This window comes from Aotus nancymaae, unplaced genomic scaffold, assembly GCF_030222135.1.
Source record: "Aotus nancymaae isolate 86718 unplaced genomic scaffold, 86718_ANA_hifiasm-v0.15.2.pri h1tg000006l, whole genome shotgun sequence".
Taxonomy (NCBI): Eukaryota; Metazoa; Chordata; class Mammalia; order Primates; family Aotidae; genus Aotus; species Aotus nancymaae.
In genome coordinates, this window is record NW_026988417.1 from 41,238,757 (window position 1) to 41,258,004 (window position 19,248).

The following is a 19,248-nucleotide window of genomic DNA, read 5'->3' on the forward strand; positions in this document are numbered from 1 at the left end:
TATGGTACCAGCATAATTTTAAGATTTCTTACGAAATCTCCCAATGGCAGTTTTATTTCAATTTACCTTTTGACTGTCAACATTCAGTACTAACAGCTACTTCTGGAAACCTATCTTCTCATATCTAGGAAAGATGGCATTATCTAGTCTCACGTGACATATAGTTCTTGATACATGGTAGGAGGACAAATATTTATATAACTAATCACTGCTTTTCTTTATCTCTTAATTTCTGTCTCCAACCTAATATAATTCTTAACTGAAAAAAAGTGAAAGTTATAAACTGATGTGGCATTTCTCTTTTATCTGTATATTTTTGCACAGATGACACATCAATAGATGTATTTGTTTTAAAATAATTAATTATAAAGAAGACATCCAGGGCTTGTTTTGCTGATATGTTCTTCAGAAATAACACCATCAAATTAATTCTTAGGTTTTGTTTGTAAGGAGAAAATAAATGTTTACTAGGAGTAAAAAAGGAAAAGAAAAACAAAACACCACCACCACCTTTAGTTTGCTAAGGTTCTACCTTTTAAAATCTGTAAATTAATTTAAAATGTCAAATAAGAGGATATATATAAAAGAATCTTAAACTAACACTTACTTTATTAGCTGTTTTGGTGGTTTGTGGCCCCACTTCATCATCATTTAAGACGTGAGGTATTTACAAATTTATGGTTAAATAATGTTTCATTCTGTCTCTACTTTTACACTCTCTAAATGTTCACACTTTAAAATTATGAATTAACGAAACATTCTAGGAACATTCTTAATAATACATTATGACCATATCAAGTATGGACAATGTTAGCACGTTCTTAAAGAGTGAGTTATGGCTCCCATAATAACATATGGATAAACCATTGGGCATTACTTGTTTTTCTACAATGTGTTATTGATTCAGTGGAACACTGGGCATTCCATATATTCCTATGCAACACATATATCAACTACTCCTCCAGCTACTGCAGGCGGTAGTAAAAGAACATACGCCTGAGAGCAGGGAGAAACTACATTTATGTACAACTGGCCCATTTAGTATTCATCCCAGTCAAGATCACTAGTTCTCTTTGACATAGTTCCCCCCAGACCCCAACACATTATAAAATTAAAATTTATTTAAAAAATTAATTTTTTTTTTTTTGATCAAAAAGCTTTGGTGTTTCTAAACTCCTAGCCTGTACTAAGAACATAATGTTGAAAAACATGTGTGCATAGAATCAAACCAGTATAAAGTAATATTTCCAAAATGGGTAAGGCAGACAGAAGGTGAAGTCATTTAAAACATATGGTCAAAGAGGTCCTCCAAACAGCTTAGTGGAAGGCGGCCAAATGAATGCATTTAATCAATATATATTGCTAAAGATAATGGGGAGAAGAAAAGAAAAAAATTCCATGCTTTGCTGATACACAAATAGAGATTTCCCAAGGTAGGGGTAGATATGAAACACTGTAATTGAGGAAGTGGTCCAATCTCCCAGAAGGGTCATGCCATCTGAAAAAGGTCAAGGGTCACAAAATGGAAGCAGGTACGAAGAGGAAGCTGTAGTGCTGGGTAAATTGCTCTTGGCCCCTCAACAGAGGTTTGAAATTTGGGATTATGATAGGTTCCATCAGGCAAATAACTGCTTGTAAGGCATGTAGTCTCACTTAGGGTACAATGGAGAGAGAGGCAGTGAAGTGCTGAATCTGTGACTAGTCCATGTTTCTGCACTGGGGTGGGGACACGTAGCAAAGACAGACAAATCCAGGGAAAGGAAGGAAGAGTGGGATAGAGGATATAATTATATAATTTGAAGAGTTTTGTGGATAAAGGCTTTTACCAAAGCCCCCGTGGTAATTATTTTAAACCACCGCGGAAAGCCTCCTAAACACTTATTTTGAGCTTGGTATTACATATTCTCCAGTGGCGGCAGTGAATGCAGAAGGAAGCATGCTGGGAGGAATTGGGTCGGCAGACATCCAGTCTCTCTCACTGCCTTCAGTTCAGCCAGGAAGAGGCTGCTCAGAATATACAACCAGCTTTCTCAAAATAAGCAAATTACAAATCAATGGTTTGGAGAAGGTAACTACTAGGGCCTGTGAGAAACTGTTACCCAGAACCACAGAGAAAGCTTATGTTGGACCCATTTTCTAAATGATTTAAATTAAATAATGTAAGAAAACAGAAGAATCATTATCTGCCATGTTTTCTCAGTGGAAATCCCAAAGGCATACAATTTCCTTTATTTTACACACACACATGCACACGCACACACACACAAACGCACACATATATATACACACACACAGTCAATATCTTCTGTACAGTTGTATTAGTAAAATTAAATATGAAGTCTTTTCAGAATTCCATAATCACAGGATTTGGGCATTTCCATATTCCAGAAGGGCCTCCCTCTTTCAGAGGTTCTGTGGTGCTGGTGGTGAGTGGTAAAGGAGGTGGGAAAATGGGAAAGGAAGATAAGGGTTGGGTAGAGAATGGAAATGAAAAGAGTTAATACATTTGGGAGATACCTGCTGGAATACTTTCTGCAAATGAGTCACTGCTGCCACTGGAGAAGGTATGGTTCTTTAAAACCAAAACCAAACAAAACACCCAAAACCTTGAAGTTTGGGACTTCAAGCAATCAAAGTTTACATTTATAATTCTAGCACTCGCTAGCCATGGGAACTGAAAGTCTCTCTCTGGAACTGAGGCAAACACCCCCAGCCCTACAGGAGCAGAGATTATGTGTGCAGACACACTGTACTGGCACATAGGAGGTTTCCTAAAAACTGTGATTTAATGGTTGTGCTGACTCATCGGAAGGTATGGGAGGCAGACATGCAAAGAGGGCACAAGGCACAGTGTGTTCACCTCAGAAATGTCAATAAGCTTGTTGGGAGAATGGCAAGGGGGCAGACTAGTTAGAATGCATTTACCTGTAATTCTAGGTCTTAGGGAACTCTTGGAAGAGTTCAGACATTTAGCCAAAAATGAGGTCAAGAATATTCAGGGTTGAGGGGAGGAAGAATTTCTCAAAACAGACACACTATAAATTTGTGAACAACCTCACTTACAGTTCTCAGCACAAGCCAGTCTCACTGAATTTTGTTTAAAAAAAGGGACACATTTAAATCTATGAGCCCAAACAATGGGTTTGATGGAACTTTTTCAACCACACACTTTGGTTTGCAGCAGACACTGTCTTAAATCCAGGAAAAGGAGAACAGATTATTTGTTCATATGTTATTTTCATTTTTTGGTAATGTTTACATTTTTTACTAACTCATTTATTTCAAATGTAACAAAGTTGTCTTTCTTTACTGAGAGCTACTTGGAGTAAGCAGCCTGTCAGACAATATTTGAAAAATTTTTTTGCATTAGGATGTTATAAAAAAGTATCTTTGCTTCTGATAGGGATACATTAACACCTTCAAAGTTAAACTATGATCTTAAAATTTCAAGCCAAAAAGCTGAAACAGCTTTGCTAATGGTAAAAGAAAATTCATAGTACTGAACACCAATGCTGGCAGCAGAGGAAAACTCAGTGTGGTTTAAAACTTGCCTAAACTATTTTCAAAGCAATACAAAATATATTGTATGAGACTCATGGGACATATCAAAACAAAACCTGAAGTAGCCCAAATTCTCTTTTTTTCCCTTCTTTTCTGGAGTTGAGTCAATAACTTGCTTATTCTGGATTTCTTTCAGAAGCCATTCAACAGTGGCCCGTTCCCAAAACAGTGAGGTTTGTCTGCATAATACATGTAAGTTGAGCTTAAAAGGGTGCAGATGACAACTCCAGCCTTTATGTCCTGAATGTCCTATAAGTTATAGTCAAAACTTACATGGTGTTAGAATGTCAAATTCAGGTAGAAAAAAATTAGCAATTCCATAAAGGGTTTTCTTTTACCACGGTGTTGAAAAAGATATATTCTAATGCTTGTTAACTTAATATCCAATGTGGCTAACAATTCATTTTCTTTAATATATGTAAGTGAAGTAAAACACTGGTATTCATAATCAAACCTATAACTGGTTTGAGGTTATATTCTCAAATTAAGCAGAGAACTTTATGTAATTTAAGAGCAGGGTGGCTGTTCAAAGGCATCTGTTACAGCAGCTAGCAGTGAAGAACTCTCCTCTAGAAGTAATACTAAAAGAGATAATGATGATGAGGTCTAGCACTGTTTCTAACTACTTGACAGGTATTGTCGTCTTTAATTCTCACAACCCCACCCCTAAATGAGATGGACATTTTGTTACTCTCGTTTTACAAATGTAGTAGATGAAAAAACCTATTTGCTTCCCTCACTCTGGAATCAAATGCCTTAGATATATGCCCCAGTGCCGCTGAACTACGTGTGCTTGGTCCAGTTATCCTTTCTAGATTCCTTATCTGTAAAATGGGCATAATAGTATCTGCCTACAACATATAAATTGTTTCAGGTAAAAATGTGATTGTCCCTGTAAAGTCCATAGTCCAGTACCTGGTACAAAATAATAAGCACATAATAAATGTAAGCTGTTGCGTTTGTTACGACTCTAACAGCAACGTGTAGAACCCTGTAGAGGTAGCCGAGGTCTCTTCCTGCAGAAAGTCAGAAAGTTGCATTTTCCTGCGGGATCCAAACACTACTTCCCGCATGGGAAGTGGCAGCTCCTGATCAGGCTGAAGGCGAACATCAACAACTGGAGAGGCAATCTAGAAAGGGTGATCCGATGATCCGAGGCAGAGGTGGGCAGGGCTTCTCAGGAGTGAAGCAGCTTGGGAACACCGACCAGAAGCTTATGAGGGTAAGAAATTTATGTCTCCAAACATCATGCCTGTTGATTTAATAAAGGCATAGTGTCTATTTTCCCTTTCTACCTCTTTTTTGTTTTCTAGGAAAGCCTGGCACTATACAAAAGAGGCTGAAAAACAGAAAAAAATGGATTTGAGATGTAGCTCTACCTCTGGGGACAGATCCCACAATTCCTCATATAAAAGAGATGCCAGAAGGAGGAGAGACCAAGATTAAGGGTATATCACGAGAGGCTCAAGACAGACAATTTTGATATCTCTAAAAAAATCTCTTTAAGTCACACAGTTAATGGCTTAAGAAATGATGGTCCCTCCCACCCACTCTGGATTTAGATGAAATGGTGGTGAAATCCCAAGTATCTCAATGAAACATGTCTTCAAAATTTTTCTCCCATAAGAGGAAACTTAATCCAAACCTATTCAAAAATATAATATGTTAAGTTGCCTGAAAGTATTTCCAGAGATTCAGAGTTGGTGTGCCATGGAGGATATAAATAATATCACATAAACCCAATCTTTTGAGAACTGTTTCAGTGCATTTTGAAAGTTTAGTTAGAAATTGGGAGCCAAAGATGGGCCACAGCATGAGATTCTCTAGTGCTTAGCTCACATTCTAGATGTTTCTGGATTTAACAGAGTTTAAAAAATGATAACAAACTAAAAGTTATAAAAGAGATGCAAAAGTATCACTAGGTATAAGGGTTTATCATTAATTAGAAGTTTGTGGAATATTTCCTGGGCAGTGCTGTGGAGTTAGAGAAGTAAAATGTTCCCCCTTCAAGTTAGTATTTTGAAATTTCTGCGTTTTCAGATGCTTAAAGATATGTCTCGGTTGGTCGTGAAGGCTCACGCCTGTAATCCCAGCACTTTGGGAGGCCAAGGTGGGCGGATCTGTTGAGGTCAGGAGTTTGAGAACAGCCTGGCCAACATGGTGAAACCCTGTCACTACTAAAAATATAAAAATTAGCCAGGTGTGGTGGCGCACACATGTGATCCCAGCTACTCAAGAGGCCGAGTCAGAAGAATTGCTTGAACCCGGGAAGCAGAGGTTGCAGTGAGGTGATATCGTACCATTACACTTCAGCCTCGACAAGAATGAGATTCCCTCTCAAAAAAAAAAAAAAGATTTATATTGAGAGCACAATCGGAACTCCTAATAAAGTAGTTCAAAGTAGCAGTATAGAAAGTTCTTTAAAAATTATTTATCACAAATACCTAATAGGTTTTGACCAACTTTAGATGATTCTTAATTATTTACCCATGATTTTTTTTTTCTAAAAAAATAAATAAATAAATAAATAAAAATCAAACTTTCTGCCCAACTCTTTTGCTGATACTGGCAATTTACAAGAGACTGGTGGGTAACTGGGTGAGAACACCTGGCTTTGCTTGTGGACAACATTCTAGCTGGGGCTGCTGCTCTTGCTATGAAAGAAGTCAAGACTGAACCAAGGCAGAAAGACCTGTCAGGTTTCCATATCAGGTCTATAGAGCAAGACTTCCATATGACTGCATTTTCAACTGTAGTTTGGTCTTATGTATTTATTTAAATGTTTTTAAAAATGCTGAAGAGCTATTTTTTTTTTAAAGAAGGATACTCATATTGAAACTCAAAAAAAAAAAAATTAGCCCAGTGGAATTTCTTTGGTTATCTAGATTACGGAAGACAAAGATTTCCACTACCATGGTCACTAGGAGGAAGGGTTTTCTATCTGAAATTTTAACAGCTTCAAATATGATACATTATAAAATTTCAACACAAGAAAAAGAGATTCAGCTTTTGAATTTTATCAGCTTTAGAAATATATTTTAGTAGAAAATTTGAACAGAAAAATGCTCATTATGTATCATTTATGTGAAAGAGAACCTACAGTTATAACTTGCAACCTTAGGGAAAAAAGTAAAAGATGAGGAAATAGTATATTTTTATAACAAAAACGATCACTATGCAAAACAACTTACAAGCTATTGAAGTGATATTCTTTCTACCAAATTTTACAACAAATCCTTTTTTACATGTGCTATGTACTGTGTTAACCATGCCAATCCTATGCCAAAGGTTACATTCTCCTTACTTTCTAGGCAGCCAAACTGGCTCAGAGAAGCTGATTTTAATTTGCTCAGGGTCCCACAGTTAGATTGGGACATAACTGTGCTCTTCACCCTGTGCTATTTCACAGAGTGATTCGAGAATACTCATTAAAATTGTCACTTGACAAAACACACATTCACAATTTATTCCCTAAGACATTATATTCCTAAGTTTATTAAATAAATGCTAATTATTCTTTGTGTAGATAAAATGATAATTTTTTTCATTACTGATCAGTACAATCTGAACCCAGAGTGGATGATTTTCTTTTCCATATCAATGAAAAAAATAATGATTTACCTACAGGCATTCTAGCACATCTAATGATTTGCCTGAAATCTCAGCCATGGGTTTTATGACACAAGATCGGAAGGAGCTATGCAAAGTGATGTTTCCTTTCCTGCTGAGAAACAAATGAGTGCACCGCAGCAGGCCTGACCCTAAACAGTCAGATTTGTAAAGTCACCACTTAACTCCCCGGGAGAAAAGCCTGCCCCAGACAGCAGTGTTAGAATGCCTGGCAGTCTGGAGCTGGACAAACTAGTGTTAATCCATTCAGCCATAGTGTTTGCCTGTGATCTTTAAACTGCTACTTGAATTGCTAAGGAGATTTTTAGGCACTTTACTTAAAAAATATCAGATATGATCAATGACAACCAAATTTAAAACTGATATACAACTTTTTTTAAGAAGAAGCCCTTAATTAAAAATTACTCAGTGACTCACTTCTCATATATTTACAGTGTACTTCCTATGTGTTAGGCCATTTGCAGGGCACTGAAAAAGAATGATAAACCAGAACAGAAAGACACAGTTTCTACTTTTATTGAAATTTAGTATTCAACTTGAGACTCCTATCAATGTTTGCTCTGGTAGAAAGAGGTAGTCAAGGTACCTTTGAAGTGCTTATTAATTTCTACCTTAGAAACCTCAAAATGAAAACAATGCCACTGTCTTAACAATACACTGATACAGTACAATGAGTAATTTTGGTATTTCACTTCTCTATTTTTTTTTGAGATTACTATACATACTACCTGATACCTAAAACACTTAAAGAATATGCTTATCCAAGAACTGGAGAAATACGACAGCAAAGAATAAGACAAAAGAAGCAAGGCTACTATATGCTACGGAAGGTAAATGCCCAAAGCCAGACAGAAAGGATACAGTGTACAATGAGGCGTGGCTTGCCCTGCTTTTGCTTCCGCATCAAAGGTCCTATCTCTGATTTCCTTCAGGTTTAAGAAAAACTATGCAGCACATGTAACCCACGTTCCTGATGAAACGTAAACACCATCCATCCCTCTGCAGTCACGGCTTCACCACCCCTTCCAAGCATGTGGCCTCTTAGCTTCACCAACATCCCTAATTACCAAGGTTTTCTCTGTTCTTTGCGTCAAAATGACTATTTTAAGAAGTTGTAGAATCACCTCTACTGCTCTGTCTTCCACCTAAAATTACAAATAGTCTCCTTTACTTTAACATGTTGACAGGTAACTTGACCTACATATTGTTTTACTAACTTCTATTTTACACTGTATTACTAACAAATCTTTCCTCATTTCCCAAATATAACATCCAGCGATCACAACCATGAAAAAAGACATCCTAGGAATTTATATTTCATTCCAGAAGTTAGGACATTAAAAGAAATTCTGTCCTACTAGGAATGGTTGTTTTGTGTTGTTCAATAGCTTTCACATGTTTTTTTTAAAGAGGTAAAATATATATTAACACTGGAAGTTAAAGCAGATATAAAATGTTTAATATACAGAATACTCAGATATGAACATGTTGCAGTCACTCAGCAACGTCTTAACATAATGCTTTTGTAAAAAAACTGTTCTGTCTCACAATATTACACAAATCATTTCACAATTTCTTTTAGCTGTCACAGATGTAAATCTTGAATCAATTTATATCCATGTGATTCAAAACAAGAGTACATTATGTTAAAGCAGAACAACAGTGATAAGGTACCTTTGAACCTCAGGAAGATAAAATATTTCCACAGCTATCTGAATATAAAGTAAAATACTATAACATGAATATATCATTAAAGGAGTTTTTAAAATACATAATTTTACTTACATCAAGAGAGCCTTCATTTATAACAATCATTCCCATGTTCTTCTTCAACAGTTTGCAGGAGTGTCCTATATCCAAACATAGAATATATTAATTGATATAATTTCTCCAGAGACTATGCGAAGATGTTAAAGCAATGATATATACTATGAAAAATATCTAAGATGATTTTATAAGGACTGAGGGCAATCAGTTGTTTTCCAGGTTTGTAGGAAGCTTGAAATGCTCTTGCTTGCCATAGGAGGGATATGCAACAAGTATGTCTGTCTGGCCCTAAGGCTACAAAGACATCTGGAAAGAGATGGTGGTAAGGATTCTTGATGTGCTGAAAGCTGATAAATGGATGTGTAATACCCTTCATGATGACCAACATGAAGAGCAAATGATAGACCAATGATTGTTTCTAGAAAACAGAATGATAGAACTCCTCCCTAGACACCCAGGGAAGGGAGCAGGTGGCTGTTGCTTGGATCCACGGATCCCATCACCGTTCCCTTCCTGGGAGAATCATTACATCCTCTACTTTCCTCTCCCATCTCTTGCATTGTTGTACTTAGTGCAGGGCAAAATCCCCTCTTTGTTAAATCCAACTTGGCCTACTCTGTACCTGTTTGCTACAGCTGACTGTCTAGAGAAGAGGAGGCAACTCTGCTGATATCACATTTTAAAAATACCATCCTATTTAAAATAATTCCATCTATACTCACACTTCCTTTGTGATCTCATTCCATCTCACAATTTCATATATCATCTAAATGCTGTCCATTTTGAAACTCCTATGTTCCACTCAGCCCTCTTTCCTGAACTCCAGACTCACATATCCAAATGCTTACTTAACTGCAGACACTTACGTAGGAAGTAGGCGTTTTCATCATCTCAGACTCAGAAAAACCAGGCTCCTGAACCCCCAGCCCCCACTAAGAAAACCTACTTTCCCTTTGGTTTTCATCATTTGGGTTAATGGTAACTCCATTCTTCAGATGCTAAGGCCAAAAATCTTGGAGTTACCTGGTCTATTTATTTCTCTCATACTCCACATCTATCAGTCAATCTTGTTGTCTCTACCTTTAAAACACATCAAGAACCCAACCACTTCTTAACCATTTCCCTTGTTACCACCTTGGTCCAAGCCACCATCATATTTCCCCTGGATTAATGCCATAGCCTCTTCACTGTTCTCCCTGCTTCCACACTTGCTTCCCTCTGAGTCCATTTTCAGCCTAGCAGCCAGAATGACTGTTTTTACAGGTAAGTCAGAGCACGTCTTTCCTTTGCTGAGAACCATCAAGTCATTTCCCTGTTTACTTGGAGTAAATGCTGAGTCCTGACAGTGGCCTGAGAGGCCCCATTCACTCTGGACACTGCTACACTGAAGAGCTCTTCTACTACTAGTCTTCCTTTTGCTTTTGTGCTGTTTCTCTCTGAAACAGAAGACAGCTTTTCTCTAATCATCATGTGACAAGGCTCCTTCTCCTATTTTCGGTGGTTCCTCAGATGTCACTTTCTCAATAAGTTCTTCCCGACTTTGTTATTTAAAACAGAATCCCCACTTTGGGAGGCCGAGATGGGTGGATCACGAGGTCAAGAGATTGAGACCATTCCTGGCTAACACAATGAAACCCCGTCTCTACTAAAAATACAAAAAATTAGCTGGGCATGGTGGCGGGTGCCTGTATTCCTAGCTACTCAGGAGGCTGAGGTAGGAGAATCACTTGAACCCGGAAGGCAGAGGTTGCGGTAAGCCGAGATCGCGCCACTGTACTCCAGCCTGGGTGACAGAGAGAGACTGTCCTAAAAAAAAAAAAAAAAAAAAACCCAACCAACCAACTAAATCCCTCTGTGCAATGCCCCATGTTTCACTTCCATTTTAGTTTTCTTTATAACAATCATTGATATTATACTATGCGCATTTCTAATTTATTTTATTGTGTGTTTCTCTGACTAGTATCTGAGCTTCATAAGGGCAGAGATTTTGGTTTCTTTTGTTCCCTGCTCTGTTCCTTGCACTTAACCAGTACACGGCACTATAGGTACCCTAATTATGCTGAATGGGTGAATCTTACCTACCTTTTTCTAGGAATCAATCATGGCTCAAGATTCTAAATGTTAAATGTTACCAGAAATCACTACCATACTCTTTTTTTATAGGAACATTCATAATAGTGAACATATGCTGAACTACTAGTACCAGTAACTGCCTATTTCCCACACTTATCACCCTCTATTGCCATATATTGTATTTGTCATCTTACTGTTTTATCATATTCGTGTTTTTAGATCTCTCAATTGCAAGAGTCTGCATTTCACCATTATTTTCCTTCTCACACATCTTTCCATTGTCTCCAATAAAAGCAGTAAATTTTGTAATCAGAATTAACAACTTGTGTGGTTTGTAAAGTTCTGCTAGTTTAAAAAAACAAAATGGATTTTCTATTAATAACATCAATTTGCTATAAATTTGAAGTAGAGTTTTATATTTACAGGATACATTAGGCTGACAGCTAAAACTTCTAAAATATTAGTTAAATTTTTTAATTTTTAGATCGAGGTGCCTTCAGGGTTGTTTTCTGGGAAATCCTCTCTGCCTGGCTGTCCTGGCATGGTTCCCCTTCTGTATACTACTCCTTATGGCTCTTCCTAAAAATTTAAATTTTAAAACTACAGAGTATTTTTAAATGACTTTCTAAAAATGTGGTCCCATGCTGTGAACGCCGCTAAAATAGTTCCTTCAACTTGGGTGAAGTTTTGAAAGTAATATATATGATTAATGTCAAGAGGATAAATCGATGTCAGGGTTTATAGTGCTCAAGCTACCAATTTTTACTAAATTTGGGGAAAAAACTTTTTTTTTTTTTGGCATATTGCTGGTACTACAGGCTTCCAATGCCAAATAACTCTTCAGTGTAGGACCTCTGTTCGGGACTCAATTGTTCTCCCCACCACCACTCATTCCAATTCCTATGCGGAATGCCTAACTGCCAGTGTGACTACATTTGGACATCGAGTCTTAATTGAGGTAATTAGGGTTAAATGAGACCATAAGGGTGAGGCCTGCTATGGTCTGAATGTTTGTGTTCTCCCAAAACTGCTGAAACCCAATCACTAGTATGGTGACAGCAGGAGGTGGGGGTGTTTGGGAAGTGATTAGATCATGAGAGCAGGAAGCTCATGCATAGGATTAGTGCCTCTTATAAAAGAGGCCTCAGAGGGCTGCTTTGCCCCTTCTACCTTATGAGAACACAATTAGAAGGTGCTGTCTATGAAGCAGAAGGCCAGCGCCCATCAGACACCAAATCTGCTGGTGCCTTAACCTTGGGCTTCTCAGCCTCCAGAACAATGAGATATAAATTTCTGTTGTTTATAAGCCACCCAGCTTATGGTATTTTGTTACGGCAGCCAGAACGGACTAAGACAGCTCTCTAGTACAATAGGACTGGTATCTTAGGTGTCTTATACTACTCCTTATGTCTCTCAGGAGGAAGAGAGAAGCCTTATCAGAAAACAACCCTGCAGGCACCTGGATCTTGAACTTCTAGCTTCCAGAACTCTGTAAAAATAAATTTCTGTTGCCTAAACCACCCAGTGTGTAGTATTCTCTTATGGCGGCCCGAGCTATTATAAACTCTTTCCAAACAATGGGAATTAACATAATATGAATGCAAACTGGCAACCTTCTTCTTTCCTATAATCTTAAAATAATCTTTGGTCACATAATCAAGTATCAATACATAAATCTCCCATAAGCCCAATCTCCAGACAACTACAGAAATGTTATCCACATGTGCCACTTATGGATGGAACACGTGGGAGGCAGAGATGCAAAGGTGAAAAAAGATTGGAATATTCTAATCTTGACACATCAAATCTTCTGAATCTTGAAATATCTCAAATCCATCTTCTAAAATCTATCAACTTATTAAAAAGTACCAACATGTAAAACTTAAATTAGGTGAATTACCGATGTTAATGGCAGTTTCTTGCTTGTCCCCTGTAAGGATCCAGATTTTGATGTCTGCTTTCATTAGCGTTTCTATGGTTTCAGGAACTTGATCTTGTAATTTATCCTCAATGGCTGTTGCTCCAAGTAGCTGAAGATTCTGGAAAAAATTAGTGGTAGAAAATTTAAGAAAAAATATCAGTTCATATTCTTTAAAAACAAAAAATTGAAGTGTGTATATGTTTTAAAATCAGAGAGTAAATGATAATTGACTTTGGTGCAAATTCCAACTATCCCATTGACTTTTCTCTCTGAAATATCCTTGACTTTCACCCAGTCTTTAGGCACAAGATTGAGGCTTCCTGAAGCTGTGTAACCTAACTCCTAAGGTAAGGAACACATTCTAAAATAACCTTGCATAGAAGGGGAATAAAATCAAAAGTCAGTTAAAAACAGCTTGGGTGCAGTGGCTTATGCCTGTAATCCCAGCACTTTGAGAGGCCAAGGCGGGCAGATTACTTGAAGTCAGGAGCTTGAAACCAGCCTGGCCAACATGGTGAAACCCCATCTCTACTAAAAACACAAAAAAGTAGCTAGGCATGGTGGTGTGTGCCTGTAATCTCAGCTACTTGGGAAGCTGAGGCAGGAGAACCTCTTTAATCTGGGAGGTAGAGGTTGCAGTGAACCAAGATTGCGCCACTGAACTCCAGCCTGGGCATTCTAAGAAAAAATCACAGAAACAGCTATGGGAGACTACCACAACAAAGTGGTATTAGTCTCTGCCAGAAAGAACAAGTTGAATGTTTTTCACATAGTTCTGCATTTGTGTACTGGAAGATCAGACTCCAAGATCTCTTGCTCATTAGATGTTGTCTTTGCTATAAGACCAATGGGCTCTGGGGAAAGCTTTTATTATTTTTATTATTTATTTTGAGATGGAGTCTTGCTCTGTTGCCCAGGCTAAAGTACAGTGGTGCCATCTTGGCTCACCACAACCTCTGCCTTCCGGGTTCAAGTGATTCTCCTGCCTCAGCCCCTAGAGTAGCTGGGATTATAGGTGCGCATGACCATGCTGGGCTAATTTTTGTATTTTTGTAGAGACAAGGTTTCACCATGTTAGCCAGGCTGGTCTCGAACTCTGGCCTCAAGTGATCTGCCTGCCTTGGCCTCCCAAAGTATTGGGATTACAGGAGTGAGCCACTGCACCCAGCCCAAAGCTGTTTTAATCTCTCACGAGAAAGAATAATTTCTACTCTCATCTTCCTAAATGGATGTGGTAAGAGGGAGAGAACAATCTCTTGGCTGTTAGAGAAATGAACATAGGTAATATTATTCTTGGTCCTCAATACATAAGAATGCAGTGATGGATTAAGATATAAACTTTTCTTTCCATCATATGACCAGGCACTGTTGCTGGCGGGGCACCCTTAGCAACAGCGCTCTGGGGGCCACAACCAACTGATTCTCAGTCTTGCCCTGTTTCAACCTCCGGCATGATCCTCTTCAGCATTTATCTTTCTTCTTAATCATTTTCTCTTCCCTTCAGTTTTTCATTTAAAATATAGTAAGGGCAGATGGCTGTAAAGGGAAGTAAGTGCTGAGGATACTGCCAGAATTAGTGATAACAAAGAAGGCCATTTTCTACTTTTCCTTATTTTTCATCAAAATTAAAGTCTAAAATTAGTCTCAAGCTTTGGTTAGGCATGAAAAATAAAGTTAACTATGTATATAAACATGCAAGTGAGCGAGAGAGAGAGAGCGAGAGAGAGAGAAAGAAAGAGAGAAAGTGTGTGTGTATGCATGCATGTAATTTATACCTGCATTAGTTTGGAATGCTTTTGGCTGCAAGTAATAGAAAAATCTAACAATGGCTTAAATAAATTAATTTTCCTCACCTAAGTAGTATTGAAGTAGGCAGTTGTGAACATTAAATTTGTAGCTCAACCATACCTCAACTCATTCTCCTGACCTCTCTCAATATCCCAAGGTGACTGTTACTGGTATAAAAACTATATGGAAGACAAAAATACCAACTGTACCTATCTCTTTATCTATCTCTTATATGAAAAGCGAAGTGTTTTAAAAAGTCCTCAGTATATTTCCAAATACTAGTTGGCCAGATAGTTTCACATGGCTAACCCTAACTGTTTGTATTTAGCTTTTCCAGTCTCAATAGTAGAGCTGTTGAGGAAGGAGGGGGATGGGAAGGTGTGTTAAATTCGCGAGGCAACAGTCCCTGCTATAGTGGCCATATGGATGGGCATGCATATGTGTACTGTTTGTCCATGTATACATAAGTATGTATGTCTAAGTAGATACACACACGTTCCCTACTGCCTTGCCTAGTGAAACTTGGTTCATCCTATAAAACCAAACTTACTAGTTACTGCTTCTTTTAAGCTTTCCTACATTTCTTAAAACAAAATTTTCCCTCTGCTGTTCTCTTACAGAACTCTGCTCATCTTTATACATCTTATATTAAGAGAAGTTGTGTAAATGCATGAGCATAGTAGATTTGCTCAAAAGTAGGGACCATGTCTTGTTCATCTTAATGACTCCACAGCACTGAATGTCAGCATTTAGTATGTTTGCTAAGTGAGCTAATGGCAAAACAAAACCAAAATCCAGGAATTGTGAAAATACTGTTGCAATCTAGACCATTTTCAATATATTCCAAATAATATGGACAGTTATTAGACTCACTTGATGCATGACTTCTTAGTATATAATATATAATACAGGAAGGTAAATTCCCTTCCAGAAGATAGCATTATCTTGTTTCCTTTAATGGGAAGCAGATTTGAAATCTACCATAACCTGATGAATAATCATCATCAAGAAGTTCAAAAAAAAAAAAAAGGAAGAACAATTCAGCATCACAATTGCTGAATTTAAATGTTTACACAATGATTCTACCAATTCTTCAGCTACTTTTAGGGCATTTGCAGTTAAATCATTCTGGCTTACATCTCAGTCAAGATCAGGATATTTCCGTGTTCAAATTTTAAGTATTTTACCCAATGCAAGACAATATTTTCTTTAGTGATCCTGGGGACAGTTTACTAATACAAGCCTTCAAAATTTCCTGCAAAAACATTTTTTGGAACACTGGGGTAACTAGATAATGTGGGAGCCAAGATATGAACACATTCATTAGAAATATATAAACGAATATATTTGTATATTTTCTATCCCCTAAGGGGAAAAATGAGCTCAGAAAGTACACCAATATATTATATATTACCACTCATGTACCTATAAAAATAGAATGACTTCACTGGAGAGATTGCATTGAAATCATATTTGAAAGAAGAAAAGCATCTAGCTTTGCACAGGTAAAAGAGTAACATTTTCAAAGCAGGCACAAATAACATAAAGGATCAAAGATGTAGGGCCAGCAAGGTATGCTGAGAAGAGTTACAAATAGGTTAACGTGGAGTGTGTCGGTGGTGACGATAACATGAATCCTTAAGAAGAGTAATAAAACATTTCTTAATATTCAGCAAAATTGTAATGGGTCTACGTTGATGCCTATGAGGGAAACACCTTTGCTCCAAAAGTGTGTCAATTTTCCCTTTATCCTAAGAGCTCCTTGAGAACAGCACTTGTTAATTTTAGCATGAGGCTCTGTGGACTCCTTTCCTTTTTGCCCTGGTATCATTTATGGTGAGATTAGAATCTTGAGTGATGGGCTGTTCTGCTTTTGGAAATTAATATTGTTAGCTATATAATGATCATCAGAAAAAAAGATTTGAACTTTGCATGCTTTTCCCGATCATAACAAGAGCGTTTAGGCCATAATCAATTTCATCCCAAAAATGTATTACCTTACACAGATGGCCACTAATGGGCACTAGGGGAATTACATATTCAGCAAGTGTTGAAATGTGATAGAATTCCCATGGCATTTATGGAATTAAAAAAACTCCAAACACTAATTTTACTTTCTAAATGTCACCATGCCAAATGTTATAAAGGCTTGAGGTTGATGACTCTTTGACATTATATAGATTTAGTTATCACTGAAAAAATCTTAAGATAATATTCACCTAGTAAATTCTCCAGTAATCTTATTTTCTCTTTCAGATGTTCCTAATGTATGCATAATTTTTTAAAAGACACTAAATGTGTAACATTTCTACTTGAGGACAGAAAGCTTCATGTAGAGTCTGGTAAAATGTATTCTGATAGATTTAGAAATTATTGTTTTTCCCCAATACATGTACATTTTGCTAAATAATAGAATCTCAAAGTGACCTATTTCTAAATTAGCAAATATTCTGTCAGTGCTTAGATGAAGTCATATTTTTTACAAGTTTGTGATATGCCCCTAAATGAGAAAAGTATAATAATCAAATTTGTATCAACCTAGGCTTCAGATTACAACATGGGCTATTTGGCAGAAATTTCCTTGAAGACAGTAACATTGTTAAGCAAAATTGTACCACTGGAGTAAATGTGGATAAATACTAGTAACATTTAGTACCATTTATTTCCATATGAAATAAGATTATGACTAGGAATGTTGAAGAGGAAACTGGCATTTCATGAATAGAAAAAATGTGCCAGGCACTGCTAAGTGCTTTTACATTTATGAATTCAGTTACTAGCTTTGGGGAGGTTGAGTAAATTGTCTAAGGTCAACTAGAGGTGCAGCTGAGCTATGACCGTAAGAACAAAACATCAAGAACTAATACATACCCAAGGAAGCAAATGGGAGGTAAAACTGAGATTAGATGAAAATTAGAATTTTGTTCAAATCATCAGGCTTTTAAACTTCTGTGTCTGTTCTCAGTCTTCAATAATACTTCATTTCTATGAGTGGGTTTCAGCCTCAGTTCTGAGTCACCTTGGTCAGGTGTACCTATTTCTCTATTTTTACCTGCAGGCCCCAGAATCACATTTCGGGATTAGCTCCTTTACAAGCACACATGCATGCCTGCATTCATTCACAAATATACACTAAGCAGGTACTTCTGGGCAAGGTGCTGGGGATACAATAGTGAGTTCCTACCTGTATGAAATTTATATTTCAGAAAGCTTCATTAGAAACTCTCCTTGGATTCCTGGCTGCCTCGTTTTCTAACTGTACCCCCTTGCCTTACTGGTATTTCTCCTAAATCCTGACTGCCTGGTTGTCATCAAGTCCCCAGGTAATTAGCCACCAGGCCAGAAATCTAGATGGTGCTTTTCAAACTTTAATTTTTCAGAATCACCTGAGGAGCTTATTAACACCGATTGCTGGGCCCCACATCCAGAATTCCTCATTGAATAGCTCTATGGTGAACCTGGAAATGTGCAGTGGTTGCAAAGCTGCTGATCTGAGAACCTAACTATGAGAACTGCTCATCTAGAGCAGAGTTGACAAGCTTTCTCTGTAAAAGGACAGATGGTGAATATTTTAGAGTTTGAGGGCCATATATTGTGTGTTGCAACTAGTTAATTCTGCCGTGGTAGCATGAAAACAGCTAAATACAAAAGGTAAACAAATGGATGTAGCTGTGTTCCAACAAAGCTTTATTTACAAAAATAGGCAGTGGGTGGATCTAGCCCTTGGGCTGGAGTTTGCAACCCCTGATGTAGAATGCTTCTACGTATCCCATCTTTGTACCTGGCTCCATCTTGTTTGATCACTGTAGACATTTCTGTGTCCAACTCCTACCATTCTCCCTTAGCCTGGCCTTAGAGCCTCAGGTGCCAATTCTCTTGCTTTTCCTTGCAGTTTCAAACTACAAAGCCTTTAAACTATAATACAGGATTACCATCAGAGAGAAATAGTGCTCCCCTGGGAGAATCACGTTATATGTTATATCTTATCTTAAAAATGTGATACACATTGTATGTTACATGCTATATATGTATTGTTATGTGACTACAAAGGATAAACACAGGGATGAGGCATCTTTCTAGTTTTGATGGCTCAAAAAAAAATCTGTCCAACATGAGGTGACACTTGATTTTAAACCCTAAACAATGGATTAAGATTTAGCCAAGCAATGGGGAGTGGTGGGGAAGGATGAGGGAGGTAATTCCAAACCGAAGAAATTACATGTACAAAGACAGAGGTATGAAAAGATACATAATGTTCGAGAAGTTGCCATTTAGTCAGTATGGAAATGACAGATGAAGTGAGGTGTGGCACTGAGGAAGATGAGCCTGGAAGAGCCAGCAGGAAATGGAAATGGAAATGGAAAGGTCTGTGTATTATGCTGACAATTCCAAAGCCAAGGGACACCTGGTGAATTTAAGAAGGGGAGAGACAGGATCAAATTTACATTTCAGAAAGGTCACTAGTAGCTGTCTGGGGATGGATTAGGGGGAAAAAAAAGGCTGTATGA

The 19,248-nt window shown here is 37.6% G+C and overlaps 1 protein-coding gene across 9 annotated transcripts in view; it reads right to left on the reverse strand.

Moving 5' to 3' along the window:
• ATP8A1 (ATPase phospholipid transporting 8A1) overlaps positions 1–19,248 on the reverse strand; it is a 241,625-nt gene that overhangs the window by 77,981 nt on the left and 144,396 nt on the right. For all 9 annotated transcript variants that reach the window (XM_064366745.1, XM_012474960.2, XM_012474964.2 and 6 more), the window contains 2 exons: positions 12,932–13,070; positions 8,977–9,041 (listed from right to left, as the gene is read on the reverse strand). In XM_064366745.1, coding sequence (XP_064222815.1) covers positions 8,977–9,041; positions 12,932–13,070 — 204 coding nt within the window. The remainder of the gene's footprint in view (positions 1–8,976; positions 9,042–12,931; positions 13,071–19,248) is intronic.